Below are 14,730 nucleotides of genomic sequence, written 5' to 3' on the forward strand. Positions count from 1 at the left end.
TGATGCTAACTTAGGATCTGGCTGTTGAGAAAAATATCTAACAACTGTAAAGGACAAATATAAAACTAATGTAAAACTAAGTGTTGAGAATGAAAACTGTTTCAGGAATTTTTCTTCTATCAATTCTAATTGCAGAATTTTTGGTGAATGTTCAAGAGTTACGAATTTAAGGCGAAAGGCTTCTGTGTCATTTACATTTATTAAAGAGACAGACTAAGTTTGGGCAATAACTTTTCTAATAGGAGCACAAAATATAGCTAACAGGGTTACTTCAAATTTCTTCAGAAATATTCCGAAAATATTAAAATGGGGTTTTGCATTTGAATCTGAGAAACTGACACTACTACATTTATGACACTAGTAACACAGGACTTAACAGTTCATTTCAGAAGCATTTTATGAAGTTACTGAATATATGTTTTTTATATTCAGATAAAGGCCAAAACAGAGGGGCAGAATTTTATGTTTATGAATTATTGACTTAACACATCCTTAAATATTATAGATTCACCTCATCTAACATAGTTATAATACTATACTGTATAAGTGTTCATTTCCCTTACATGGAACAGAAAGAATTAACAGTAAAACATATTATTTGTACTTGGTGATTACTTTATTACCATATATTATTGTATACAATTTTGTTTGGTAATAAGGATGTTATAAATCATATTTTAAACAAGAATTTATGCATGGCATATGTAAGCAGTAACATTTTGAAGGAAAGAAAAGAGCCACGAGAACATTTACCTAAAATTTTGTAATACTGAAAAACACTAGAGTTTGTGCATAGTAATGACTGAAAGCTTCATAATATGTTGGAATACTGGTAAACCTTCAGGCACTGGAAGAACAACCTGGTATAAGAAAAGACCAAATTAGACACATCTACATCATTAGATGTGCACAGCATCTAAAAATAAATCCCTCAATACAGCAGTACACTAAGCATTGTTCCTTAGTTTGGCACTTTGCAATACAGACAAAGGTGTATTTGGTTTAATGTGATTTTATTATTCTTAGATATATTTTAGTTATTTTATATAGATAAAAATATACAATATTGTTTTAAAAACTTAATTTTATAAGTGTATAATTGATTGTCATTATATTCACAATTTAAAAAGTCTATTTTTCCACTAAACAATTCATCCAATAACATGTGGAACAGACTAACAAAAATGGTTTATATGAAGACTTTTAATGAGAGTTTAAATGTAAAAATAGAAAATTAATCTAGACCACTGGTCTAAATCCTTAGTGATATCTCATGCTGGAAACAAATTATGAAATGTTTTAGACAATTTTTTTTTCAACACTTAAATTGATTCTACAGATTCAAAGTTTTGACTGAAAATACATAGAACTGAGAGAGATTTTGTCAAAGCCACTTTTATATACATTAATTTACTAAAAAAGAAAAATGTATTTTAATACTACATCTCAGTTTGGGATTCCATCAGATTTTTAAATAATATATGCAAAATGCGTCTATGCCCTTCAGATATCATATTTAAATAAAAGAATGGCAGATGATGATATTTTTACTTTTAAATCATTTCAGAACTGTAAAGTTAGTAGGGTAATAATTTGCCTTATTGGTAATAAAAGTCACTATATCATAAAGACAACCTAATATTTAAAGGTAAATGAACAGTGTGGTTGTCTTTTTCTTAATACCAACTTAAAAGCAGTTTGATTCATTATTTCATTTCTTAGAAAGACATTGATAAAATATGTAAAACCCAAACAAATTATTTAAGTGCATACATAAGGTATGGATTATTTTAAAATGAAAAATTGAAAATATTTTACAAATAATTTTGTTCTTTATATCTATACAATGCACCATTAATTTCACTCATTACAATACTTTGCACCAAACATTGTTATCTTCAATCTTAACACTCCTCAAATATGAGAAAAACAAAGTTTCCACTGTTCTAAGAAGTGAAATTTATAAAGTCAACATAATATATCATAAAGGATTATAGATCTAAAACAGTTTTTAAAGACAATTTATACACATTGAAATGGGTGCTTTGCTTAATTTAATTAAAAAGCTAGAAATAAAACTGCTTCTCTTCATTGCAATTTAATAAACATGGTTCAGATTTTTTACATTGCAACATGCAACCATCATCATGGAGATGTCAATAAACAGTGGTATTATCTCTTCTGAAAACACTGTTGAAATTTAAGTGCTACTGTCTTAGTATTTTATAATTAAGAATTTGGAAAAAAATTTTACTTTTAAATTTTTCAACATAAGGCACATAGCAACATTTAAAGTCTAGAAGCAATTAGATTATGTAATAAATAATTATCTTTTCACTCATTATTTGCCCTTTACCTGAAGAAAGGTGAGTGTTAAAACATGCCTGAATAAAAATGATTGTATTTAGGAAATACAAATAATATTTGTGCGCAAAAGAATGTTATTAATTTAAAAAAGAAAAAATATTTTATATAAAATATACATCCTACAGTGTTATAGGTAGAAAAAAATGTGAGGCACTTAGATTAACAGTGAAGGAGGAAAGCACTGAGATTATCTTTTTATAAAAAGCACCAAACCATTTAACATCTGAGAGAAAAGCAGAGGCTAAAATGATAAGAAAATAGTTTTGTAACTTTGTATAACTTTGTATTCTATGAACTATTGAGAATCCAGAAATTCAAAACTCTAAGTTTTCATTTTGATTCTGACAGAAATAATCCAAATAGAGAAAGTTTTGTAATTTAACAGTCTTAAAGTTCTTCTCGATAAGTTTTGCATATTTTTTGGTGCTCAGAATAATGTGAAATGTAGATAGTATCTCACTACTCCGTGGCAGTACACTTTCCATTTTAATGACTATAGTATAATTTTTGATATTAAATTTCTTCCCTAAAAAAAAAAATTAAAATTTGGCTTAGAATAAGTATGAACAACATGCATCAATGCCTCCATGTGACCTTGCTGATGTCCAACATTGACAGTTTTATTACTATTACTCCATAATCCATTACAAATTAATTTAATCCAAAAACCAAGGTCAAAATTGCCTTGGAATTACAAGAATCCACTGGATGCCAAATCAGGGAAAGGTCTGGCTTCTGATGAATGATGAAGTGGCTGAAGATGTGGGGTAGTCTGACTGTTATTTATGTGATTTAATTCAGCTGGATATGTTTCATTTAAAACTCCTCCATTCTGAAACTGAAAATAAAAATAGCAATATAATTTATTAGGACATACCTTTCAAATATCTTAAGCCATTAAATAATATATTAATATGTATTTTTAGAATCAGTCCTACATGACATGTTGGTAAATTTCAAATTCCTTTACTGCTGCTAAATCTTAAATCTTTCATTCAGTAAAGACATATTGAGTACACATTATGTATTAGTTGCCTTTATAACTGTTTGGTTTTTCCACTAATTTGACAAAAAATTTTGAAGATGGTACAGATGAGTAACTGTTTCATTTCAGACTGCCTTCAGGTCAGTTAGAAATTGACGGGTCAAAAAGCACCAGTTACGAATCACAGTTAAATATTTTTTGTCACAAGTAGGTTTGCTTTGACCAGATTTCATCTCAGTGAAGTTCTAGGTATCAATCAATTGATTATATTCAAGATTACTACACTGGACTGCAAAAGACCTAGGACTTTTCCACAAAGGCGAATTCTTAAGGTTTCTTGATAAAATATTACTCAATGGGTATGATTTCCTTAACCAATTCTTATTTATAATATACTTTAAATTAATGAACACTACTGAAAACATTGCCCTAATTACAAAATCAAGTTACCAAAAGAAAGTGCTCTTTCTTGCCTTCTTACACCGAGATTAGTCTGATTTCTACAACTACTACCAGGAAAAAAAAAAAAAAGGAAAGACATGAAGATACATAGTTCTGTAGAGTTTTATAGATTATAGAATCTTTTTATTTTATAATATAATTAGAAGTTGTGGAAACTTTCAAACAGATTAAAATCATATCTTTACTTGCTTCAAATAAAACCTACTTTTCCAAAGCCTATGTGACATCAGATTTTAGTAATCAAAATGCTGATGACTTTGAAAATTCTCTAAAATATCACAGATATACAGTAAAAATTACATAATCTATATCTTCAATGAATGGCAACTTTGTCAAGACTTCAAATGGACAGTAATAGTAGTTGCCCAGATAATGGTGGGTTTTAAATGAATTTTTCTCATAACTCATAACACAATGCATGTCAACCATTCTCTTTAAATATACTGTATAGAGCAGTGTCATCCAATAGAAATATAATGTGAGCCACAAACAGAACTTTAATTTTTCCAGTAGCCACATTAAAAAAAGTAAAAAGAGGCTGGGCACGGTGGCTCACGCCTGTAATCCTAGCACTCTGGGAGGCCGAGGCGGGTGGATCACTCGAGGTCAGGAGTTCAAGACCAGCCTGAGCAAGAGCGAGACCCCGTCTCTACTAAAAATAGAAAGAAATTATCTGGCCAACTAAAAAATATATATAGAAAAAATTAGCTGGGCACGGTGGCGCATGCCTGTAGTCCCAGCTACTTGGGAGGCTGAGGCAGGAGGATTGCTTGAGCCCAGGAGTTTGAGGTTGCTGTGAGCTAGGCTGACGCCATGGCACTCACTCTAGCCCGGGCAACAGAGCAAGACTCGTCTCAAAAAAAAAAAAAAAAAAAAAAAGGTAAAAAGAAACAGGTAAAATTAATTTTAATATATTTTATTTAACCTAATATAGCCAAAAATTTATCATTTCAACACGAAATCAACACGAGATTTTTTTTTAAAACTTTTATTTAGTTATTCTTGAGACAGAGTCTCACTCTGTTGCCTGGGCTAGAGTGCCGTGGCATCAGCCTCGCTCACAGCAACCTCAAACTCCTGGGCTCAAGCAATCCTCCTACTTCAGGCTCCCGAGTAGCTGAGACTACAGGCCCACCATAACATCTGGCTAATTTTTTCTATTTTCAGTAGAGCCGGGGTCTCGTTCTTGCTCAGGCTGGTCTCCAACTCCTGCCCTCAAGTGATCCTCCCTCCTCAGCCTTCCAGAGTACTAGGATTACAGGTCTGAGCCACCGTGCAGGCCTGAGATATTTTACATTCTTTCTTTTTTCAAGCTAAGCCTTCAAAATCTGGTATGTGTTTCACACTTACCGCACTTTTCAATTCAGATTCACTACATTTCAAGTGCTCAACAGCCACATGTAACTGGTGGCTACCCTAGGCAAATATGTAGGGCCACAGAATTATTATTTGATTATTCACAAAGAAGCAATACAAAGCGGGTGGGGTGGAGGAGAACACTTAAAGCACTCATGTGGTACTGATGTGCCCCCTTATTCAAAATCTGATCTTATATAATTAACTTATGTACAATTTGCTTTACTCAAGAGTAAAATATGCTTATGTCACAGCAATGTTGTGAGACAGACTGTAATATTATTAAATTTTAATATAATTAAAGCATGTAAGGAATGAGAATAAGAAAAACCTTCACCGTCATTTTCTATTAAAAAGTTCATACACAATCAGACAAAGCAAATGTATGAAAAAAGCCATTAAGAAATCAGAGATCAAAGATTCACGTTATATTTTTAAATTACTACACTCTAATACATAGTAAATAGACATCAATGAACTTAATTTTAGTCAAGATATTATTTAAAACTAAACTTAAATATACTTTAAAATGAACTAAATATTTTCTAATGGAAAAGCATGACTGCAACATGATATATTCCTAGGTGGCCAGAGAGTTAAATTTATGTTAACTTTTCAAAAAAAAAAAATCATTTTTAGATTTTGTGAAAGTTTGCTCACTGCTAGATGGGTTCTGATGACACATTTAAACAATAAAAATACAATACCAAGCTCGATTCCCATGACAGAAGGCCAGCTGAGTTACCCTTTTTGAAAAATGCCAGGTAAAAAAAAAAAAAAAGCTATTCCACCTTAAAGGATAACACAAGGATTGGGTATAGCTTGGAGGAATAGCCAGAGAACAAAAAGGAGCCTAGGAGTGAATTCCAAGGATAATCCAGGACAAAGGCATTTTAAGGAAGCACATTTATGCTTGATTTCAACCCAATTTCAAGCAGATATATAAAAATTTAGCTTTGAAGAAATTATTCTTAAAAATTCAAATATATATTTTTATAGTTTGAATTTTAAAAAAGCCATATAAAGAATCAAGAAAGGTAAATCAAATTCTCTATTTTTAATATAACACTTTTAACTAATTTTACTTGGTAATTTAGGTCACCTTACATTAAAGACATATTCATGTTGCTTTAGCCCTTCATTTCTTTTTCCTTCATCATTCAGGTAAATGATATATTATTAACATACTGAAAAAAGCACAGGCTTATTTAAAAAAAGTAATCATAGATATAATTAAAAATGCTATCTCCATGAACACTACAGATAATCAATTAGAATCAATCATGAAAAATTTGTAACTCATGTCTATTTATTTATAAGGTAAGAAGAATCGTCGAAAAGATTTATTCAGTTTGATAAAAGCCTCACCTTGTTTAAAAATGCCTGTTGGCCCGGAATTATTGGATTGTACTGTATCTGATCCACGTGGGTGTGCTGAGGTTCTGGCTGGCACTGATACATTGACACCGCCCCGGCATAACATGTCTGAGGAGTTACAATGGCTGACTGTGGATTTATTCCATGCTTTTGGTTTTCAGGAACTTGTAAACAAGTGACAAAATCTTCTAAATTAGAAGAAGTAGTGGGGTATGGGGACGGTTCAAAACTCCCCATAGGAAAGTCTAACTCTGTACATTTGGAATGTTGCGGTAACACAGACTGATCATAGGAAATAAAGTTCTGTGTATAAGGCATAGTATCAATCTCAGATTTGTAGGGAAACTCTTGACTGGTCCCATGTAAGTGTGAAAAGACATTATACTGTTGTAGGTCTTGCTCAGGACAACTGAAAGGCACAGATTGGTTCGAGTTCCAATTTGCAAGCATGCTATTAACTTGCATCTGCTTCATTTTCTGACACAGTTGGTGCTGTGGCTCCACCACTACTTGCTTTTGGTGCTGCTGCAGGTGCTGTTCTAACTGTAGGTGTTCCTGTACCATACAGCTTGAGTTAAGAGCCATGGACTGTTGCTGTTGGTAATCTGAACACATGAAGGTAGACTTATTTAAAGAATCTTGGATATATGTTAGGATTTCATCTGTTAAGTCAATGTCTCTGAAGTCAACCTCACCAGAAAACTCATTTCTGAAAAATTTTTCATGCTGCATGTGTTTGATATCCTCAAAATCAATGCCTAGGTTTTTCATAATGCTGTGTAAGTCATTATTTTTATCTTGGAAGAGCTCTGTGTGACCTCCAGAGAATGTTGGATTCATTTCCTGAGACTGATCAATTTGCTCATGTTTCAGGATATTAACATTTCCCATTGGTGCAATATTGTTTTGCCAATTACTGCATTCACTCACAGGTTCGTTAAAAAATTTTCTTTCAAAAGGTGCTGTACTTGAAGCACTTGAAGCAGGATAGAGATAAATAGACTCATCCTGTTGCATCATGGCAGCCAGGAGGGAATTAGGATTGAGAGAGTCCTTGTTGAGAGTTGACTTGGTAGCAAAGTCTTTTCCACTAGTGCCGTTTTTAGTTCTTACTGGTAAGGGATCCAGTATGGCAGGAAAAGGGTTGGTTACCTCATACAACACAGCTTCTCCAGTGGTGAACATAAAAGGCAACTTTGTATTTCGTTTTCGCAAATGCTCTGCTCCTTCTTCTTCTCTAAAATTGTGTACAAGAAAGTTACCATATATTAGGAAAAATTCTATCATATAAACATGTTAAAATCAAATAATATAAAAAAAGAAAACAACAAGCAAAATACACTTTGAGTTTGACAGCAGGGAACATAGAGTTTATTTTGTTTTGACCTAAATTATTCTTGTGACTGGTACCACAGAATTTTTTACACAAATGTATTTAAATGATTTAGATTTTTTCCTAAAGTTTAGTACAGTAATTAATTCCATAGTCAGGTTATATCCTTATCTGACATTCTGTAAAAAAAAAAAAAATTATGTGTGTAATAAATATCCAAATATAAAAACAAAACCATAAGAATTTAGGCAATCTCAGTAGGAGAGGTATGTCTAATAAAACATAAAATCCAGAAGGTATAAAGGAAGAGACTGGTATAACTAGCAATATGAAAATTAAAACTTTTGCATTTTTGAAAAAGAATTAATAAATCAAGTTAATCATGGAGAAAATACTTGTAACATATATATTTATAATTTAATACATATAAAAGTTCATATCCATAATAGGTAAAGAGCTCTAATGAATCTAAGAGAGAGGCAAACTATTCAATAGAAAAATAGGCAAATGATATGAATTGGCAACTCACAAAAGAAAAATGTCCTAGAAAGATATAAAGAGATGCTCTGCCTCATTAGTAATAAGTAAATGAAAGTAACTAATCTCTCTTAGTAATAAAACAAGCACACAAAATATTAATATCAACAAATGTACAGAAATATGAACAACACAATTAACAAACCAGATCACTGATATATAAAGAACATACAACAGAACATGTATTCTTTACAAGAGTACATGGACTATTTTACCAACATTCACCACATATTAGATCATAAAATAAGCCACCACAAATTTCAAAGCACTGAAATTCTTTCAAAGAACTGAAGTCCATTCAGAGAATGTTCTCCAACTTTCTGCAGCTCCACATATTTAGCTGCTCAATAAAGTTTGTCAATTCTAACTTCTCAATGTCTCTTACCTGTTCCCTCTTCTTTCTAGACATATTTATTTCCAGATTCAATTATCTTAGAATTATTTTTATGTTTTCATGTAAGAGGCCTTATGGCAAGGGCAATACATGTAACCTAAATATTTGTACCCCCGTAATATGCTGAAATAAAACAAAAAAATTAAAAAAAAAGAGGACTTATAAATGAAACTGTTGTTAAAAAATGAAAATGAAACATTCCAAGTCTCTGTGCTTACGTTAGAGGTCTCTGAGTTGCGACAATATAATCTGGCCTTCCATTTTTAAAAACTAAACGTGCATTAGACTGGAGCCACGTCCATCGATTGTTTTTCGTCAGAAGCCTGAAAACTATCATGCCACTTTCTCCAGTCTTAATCACTGAAATAAAATAAAAAAATTAAATTATCAAACCCCAAAACAATATATTAAAAGAAAATCCCTGAAACAAACCCCTCTGACATATTTCTGGATCTATTTCATCTATCACCAAGATGATGACTATCTTGACAACTTTTAAACACAGTATATAAAAAAGCATGAAAATAGTTCTTCAGAGTTATTTTTTTCCTATTTCACACTAAATTTATTATTTAAAATGTTAAAGGGAAGATGAAGTAACATTCAGATGATTCTAGTAACACAGGAACGTTAAAAGAGTATAAACTGGGGGGAAAAAAAGACAAAAATTGTTTTGTTTTAAACAGGAAATGTTTTCCTACAGCCTAATACTTTATAATCTAAAGTTTAAATCTGTATTAACATAGATTTATGAATTAATGATGATGCCACTGAAAATTTCCTGAGCAAAACTTCATGACCCAAAATAGTCATGTTTTTAGTAAACTATTATATTCTTGTGTGGCAGCTATAGGGAAGTTAATGAATGAAGAGTGTAACTCTGGTTAATCATAATGGTATGACACGAAGTAGGTTATCCAAATAGTTTAAACACACTATCTTTGAAACATGTACTAGAGAATATGCTGTTTTTTTCTGACATGTTCCTAAGGAACTACAACTTACTCCGCATATGGAACTCAGCACAGTAAAGCATATCAGCAGCATGAACAAACTGATACCCTGATCCGCTCGTGCATAGCTCTTCTTCAGTATATCCTAAAACAATTTTTCCTCTGTTTAAAAAAAAAGGAAAATAAGAATGAACTAAGATTTAACATAAATGAAGTAACCAAGATCAATTCATTGGCTATATGCTATTTTCTGCAATATGTTTACCAAGATCAATTCATTGGCTATATGTTATTTTCTGCAATATGTTTTACTTGACATTCAGAATTTCACATCATCAGGTGGAAAAAATTAAACACGTCTATGCAAACTGCTCTCTTTTGCTTATGGCTGCAAATTTCATTTTTAGTCTATTTTCTTTTCCTGAATAAAACCATGAAAATTAGTATAGCTAAAAATAAATCTAATAGAGAGATTACAAGTAAAACAAAATCTTTGATAAAAATTTAAAATGCTTATATTCTGTTTTGGGGGAAACAAAGGTTTTCTAATTAGCTGTCTGCATTCCCACATTAGAAATAAGAAAAACATTGATACGTTTTGATGTGATATAAATGCTTAATACCAGACTCCACTTTGTAATTTTCTGAGAGTTATTAAACTCCTAGGATTAGAAATCAAATGACATTTGTACTACTTAAAAATGTAACACAAACCAACAATAAATGTCATCAGAAGGATGAACTTATAAGCATATTTTTTGTGGCAAGTACTGTAAAAAATTACAAAATAATAAAATGACTTGTGAGCCGGGGATGAAATTATTTTACTTTAGAAGGCTATACTGAAAGAATATGAAATAATAGTAGCTAAATAATAAATAATATTACAATCTATACTATGTTTTACATGCTAAGAGAAACTTACTAAAACAAAATGCACATTTGATGAAATAAAAATGAAAAAGTCTTACTTAGCATCGCAAGCAGTGGGTGTAAAGTCTAGTCTGTGTTTGGTTCTAAAGATGAAATTTTTGGTTCGGATTTCAAGTATGGATGGTGGCTGAAGTGGAGTAGCTATTGCAAACAAAGCCAACTGAGGTGGAAGCATTGATCCATCTTTCCCTTTCTTTTTCTGTCCATGAAGATACTTTAACCTCCCTTGGAAATTCATTGCCTTAAAAAAACAAAAAAAAAGTTCATTAAAATTAACAGTATAAAATAGTTCCTTTTAAAAAGGCTCCATCATGGCTGTTTCCAGCGTTCTTGATCATTCCATAAAAGTTCCTGAGGCTAAGAACTGCTAGTTCCTTTCACTTCTCTCTCTACAGGAGGCCCACTAAAACTGTCCAAAAATGTAGTATGAGGAATATTCGAAGTGAATTGATAAGACAACCACCCCTTGCTTCTCATAGTCATAACAGGAATACCTGTACCACTTTCTGACCTTGCAATTACTCTATCATTTTTAGCTAGCACAGCTCCTTGCACAGCAGGCACTCAATATATATTTCCTGAATGAATGGTGATAAAGTCCTGAAATAAACATTAATTTTCAGACATACTACACAAGCTATCAACCAGGGATGATTCTCACATCAATCTGATAGCACCACAAGGAAGAAAAGACCCTACTGTACACAGATATTCCACCTCAGAAATATAATCATACATCACTTAACCAAGGGGGTATGTTCTGAGAAATGTACTGTTAGACATTATGGTACAGCCTATCGTTCCTAGGCTACAATCCGGTATAGAATGTTGCCGTACTGAATACTATAGGCAATTATAATACAATGGTAAGTATTCATGTATCTAAACATAGAAAAGGTATAGTAAAAATATGGTATAAAAGATTAAAAAATTGTGTACCTGTATAGGGCACTTACCATGAATGGAGCTTGCAAGGCTGGAGGTTGCTCTGGGTGAGTCAGTGAGTAAGTGGTGAGTGAACGTGAAGGCCTAGGACAGTACTGTACACTAGTGTGGACTTTATAAACACTGCACATTTAGGCTACACTGAATTTATAGAAATACAGTTTTCTTCAATAATAAATTAACCTTGGCTTACGGTAACTTTTTATTTTATATACTTTTAAACTTTTTTTTAACTTTTCAACTCTTTTGAAACACATTGTACATGGCTGAGGTGGGAGGATGGCTTGAGGTCAGGAGTTTGAGACCAGCCTCAGCAAGAGCAAAATCCTATCTCTACTAAAAATAGAAAAATTAGCTGGGCTTCGTGGTGTGCACCTGTACTCTCAGCTACTAGGGAGGCTGAGGCAGGAGGATCGCTTGAGCCCAGGACTTTGAAGTTGCTGTGAGCTACGCTGAGGCCATGGCACTCTAGCCCTGGCAACAGAGTGAGACTCTGTCTCAAAAGAACAAACAAACAACCCCCCCCCAAAAAAAAACACATTGTATGGCTGCACAAAAATATTTTTCTTTAAATCATTATTCTATAAGCTTTTTTTTATTTACAATTTTTTTTTTTTTTTACTTTTTAAACTTTTTTGTTAAAAACTAAGACACAAACACATGCATCAGCCTAGGCCTACACAGGGTCAGGATCATCAATAATGCTGTCTTGTATCTCTATACCTTGTCTCACTAGAAACTCTTCAGGGGCACTAACATGGATGGAGCTGTGCTTTACGATAACAATGCCTCCTGAAAGAACTGTCTGAGGGGGTTTTACAGTTAACCTTTTTGTTTAATGAGTAGAAGGAGTACACTCTAAAAGAATGATTAAAAGTATAGCAAATACATAAGCCAGTAACACAGTCATTGCCATTATCAAGTATGGACTGTACACAATTGTATGTGCTCTTTTACATGCTTGACTGGGAGCACAGGTTTGTTTACACCAGCATTACCATAAACACTTGAGTAATGTGTTCCACAATGATGTTATGACAGCTACATCATCACGGGGCGATACAAATTTTTCAGCTCCATAATAATCATAAGGTATCATCGTCACTATGCGGTCTGTCATTGACAGAAGCACCGTTAACGCAGTGTGTAACTGTACATACCGATTGATCTTGGGCACCAGTATGGGGAAAACTATCTCAAAGCACAATTCTAACCCTAGGGCAACAATATTCTCTTCAGAAATGAAAACACAAACAAAAAGCATTGCTTGGTAATACTTAAGATTTGATTATCTGTTTCAAATTCTTGCTAATTCACAAAAAGAATAAGTAACACACTTTGTATTCTCTTCTTCTGTATGTGGTAGCATGAGCTGACTAAGACTAATTAAGAGAACAGCCCATCTCTACTCTTTGAGTGTCCTGCCTAAGCTGCTCCCTGTGCTTACCTCATGTAGGGGTTCCGACTACGCAACAAGAGACAGCGTCTCACATCAGATCAGATAATCATTCTGCAGTTGTGAATATACAGTCATTTTTCTATGTAGCAGTTATTGCAGATGTATGGAAAAGGCCACAATTTTCCTATCTAGCAGGCATTAAATCCCAAGATGGTAAGCATCCTTTTATTAAAGAAGGGCTAGATAATTATCTTATATCTCAGAAGTCCTTAAGAGTAGTCAAAATACAACGTTTCATGTTATTTCACTCATTATTATATCCTAAAGAATAGGGTTTTCAGAGCCACAGGATATATTCAAAATCTGAAATAATGATTTTATAAAGTTACTTTCCTTTACCAAATTATTTGGTAGTCTATTTTTAAAATGGAATTCAAATATAACCAAAGAAAATTGGCTTCATTTAACTTTTCCCTTTTTTCAGCAACTTGGTAGTGTTAAAGTAAACTAAATTTGGCTTGAGATGCCTCTGAACTTTTGAATCCTTACCAACGAACTGCAACGTAACTTACAATGTAAACTAACAGGAAGCCCAACTTAGGAGTATACTTTTGTAATAAACAGCTGAGTCTCAGCTAATCACAGGTGGCCAACTGATCAGACCCTGCTCCAATAAGGCAAACCCCAATCTATAATTAGTCAAGGTATTTCTGTACCTCACTTCTATTTTCTGGCCATAAATGCTGAATGCATAAATGCAGGCTTTGCCAGCAGCATTGCAAAGTGAGTTGTCTGAACCTCTTCTGGTTCTGAGAGCTGCCTGACTTGGCAATAGTTCTTTGTACAATTAAATTCTGCTAAATGAAATTTGCCTTAAATTTTTCTTTTAACAATGGTAAAAGTCAACATTATAAGATACTGCACCCTACCAGAAAACCAGATGAATTGTCGAGCAGACACCTTAGTCGGCATACGAAGCACCTCTCCATAAAAGAAGAGTTTTCTGGAGGAAGCGAGTCTGGGTTGTAATAGATTCCTGGCTGTGGGAGATCAGGAGCTTCTGTAGAAAAAAGTAACACATATTTTACTTTCCATTTTGCTGTAAAATTAAGTGTGTGAATATGTAAAATTTGTGTAAACTTCCAAACTGGTGTCTGTATTCTGAATACAAAAAAATCATTTGCAGAAGAAGAGCTAATGAAAAGAAAATAAAAATTTACCAAATATCACTTTTATCACATAGAACTTTCTTAGTTTTTGTTTATATTTTTATTGAGCTGTAACTGTCAACAATTTCCATATTTTCTAATGCACCTTTATATTCTTAACACTTTTATGGATTTCTAAAAACATTTTTTGCATTTCAGAAAAGCTTTTTTTATGCTTGCATATGGCTAGTTTACTTTTTTCTTTGATGCATTTTAAACCTAACAATATACCTGCACTCCAATATCAACCCTGCACATTCCTTCCATCTTTCATGATGGTATTGGAGTTATTTTTACGAAATACATTACTGAGTATAGCAATATTCTGTTGCCTGAAACTCAGTGGCTCTCATCTGCCAAAATATTTCTTAGCTCAACAGGCTGTTTGTGACCATATGGTTACAGACTCATATATTTCTACTTCTTCCCTACCTTCACCATGGAGTGCTATGCCCCTACAGGTTCCCAGCCTCCTTTTACA

The 14,730-nt window shown here is 32.8% G+C and overlaps 1 protein-coding gene across 1 annotated transcript in view; it reads right to left on the reverse strand.

The window, feature by feature from the left end:
- Positions 1-1,149: 1,149 nt before the first annotated feature.
- AHR (aryl hydrocarbon receptor) overlaps positions 1,150-14,730 on the reverse strand; it is a 47,864-nt gene continuing 34,283 nt past the window's right edge. The window contains exons 6-11 of the mRNA XM_069461941.1: positions 13,971-14,101; positions 10,736-10,938; positions 9,817-9,926; positions 9,030-9,171; positions 6,539-7,784; positions 1,150-3,205 (exon numbers count right to left, since the gene is read on the reverse strand). Of these exons, the coding sequence (XP_069318042.1) occupies positions 3,059-3,205; positions 6,539-7,784; positions 9,030-9,171; positions 9,817-9,926; positions 10,736-10,938; positions 13,971-14,101 (1,979 nt within the window). The 3' untranslated portion in view covers positions 1,150-3,058. The remainder of the gene's footprint in view (positions 3,206-6,538; positions 7,785-9,029; positions 9,172-9,816; positions 9,927-10,735; positions 10,939-13,970; positions 14,102-14,730) is intronic.

This window comes from Eulemur rufifrons, chromosome 29 (genome assembly GCF_041146395.1).
Source record: "Eulemur rufifrons isolate Redbay chromosome 29, OSU_ERuf_1, whole genome shotgun sequence".
NCBI classification, from domain to species: Eukaryota; Metazoa; Chordata; class Mammalia; order Primates; family Lemuridae; genus Eulemur; species Eulemur rufifrons.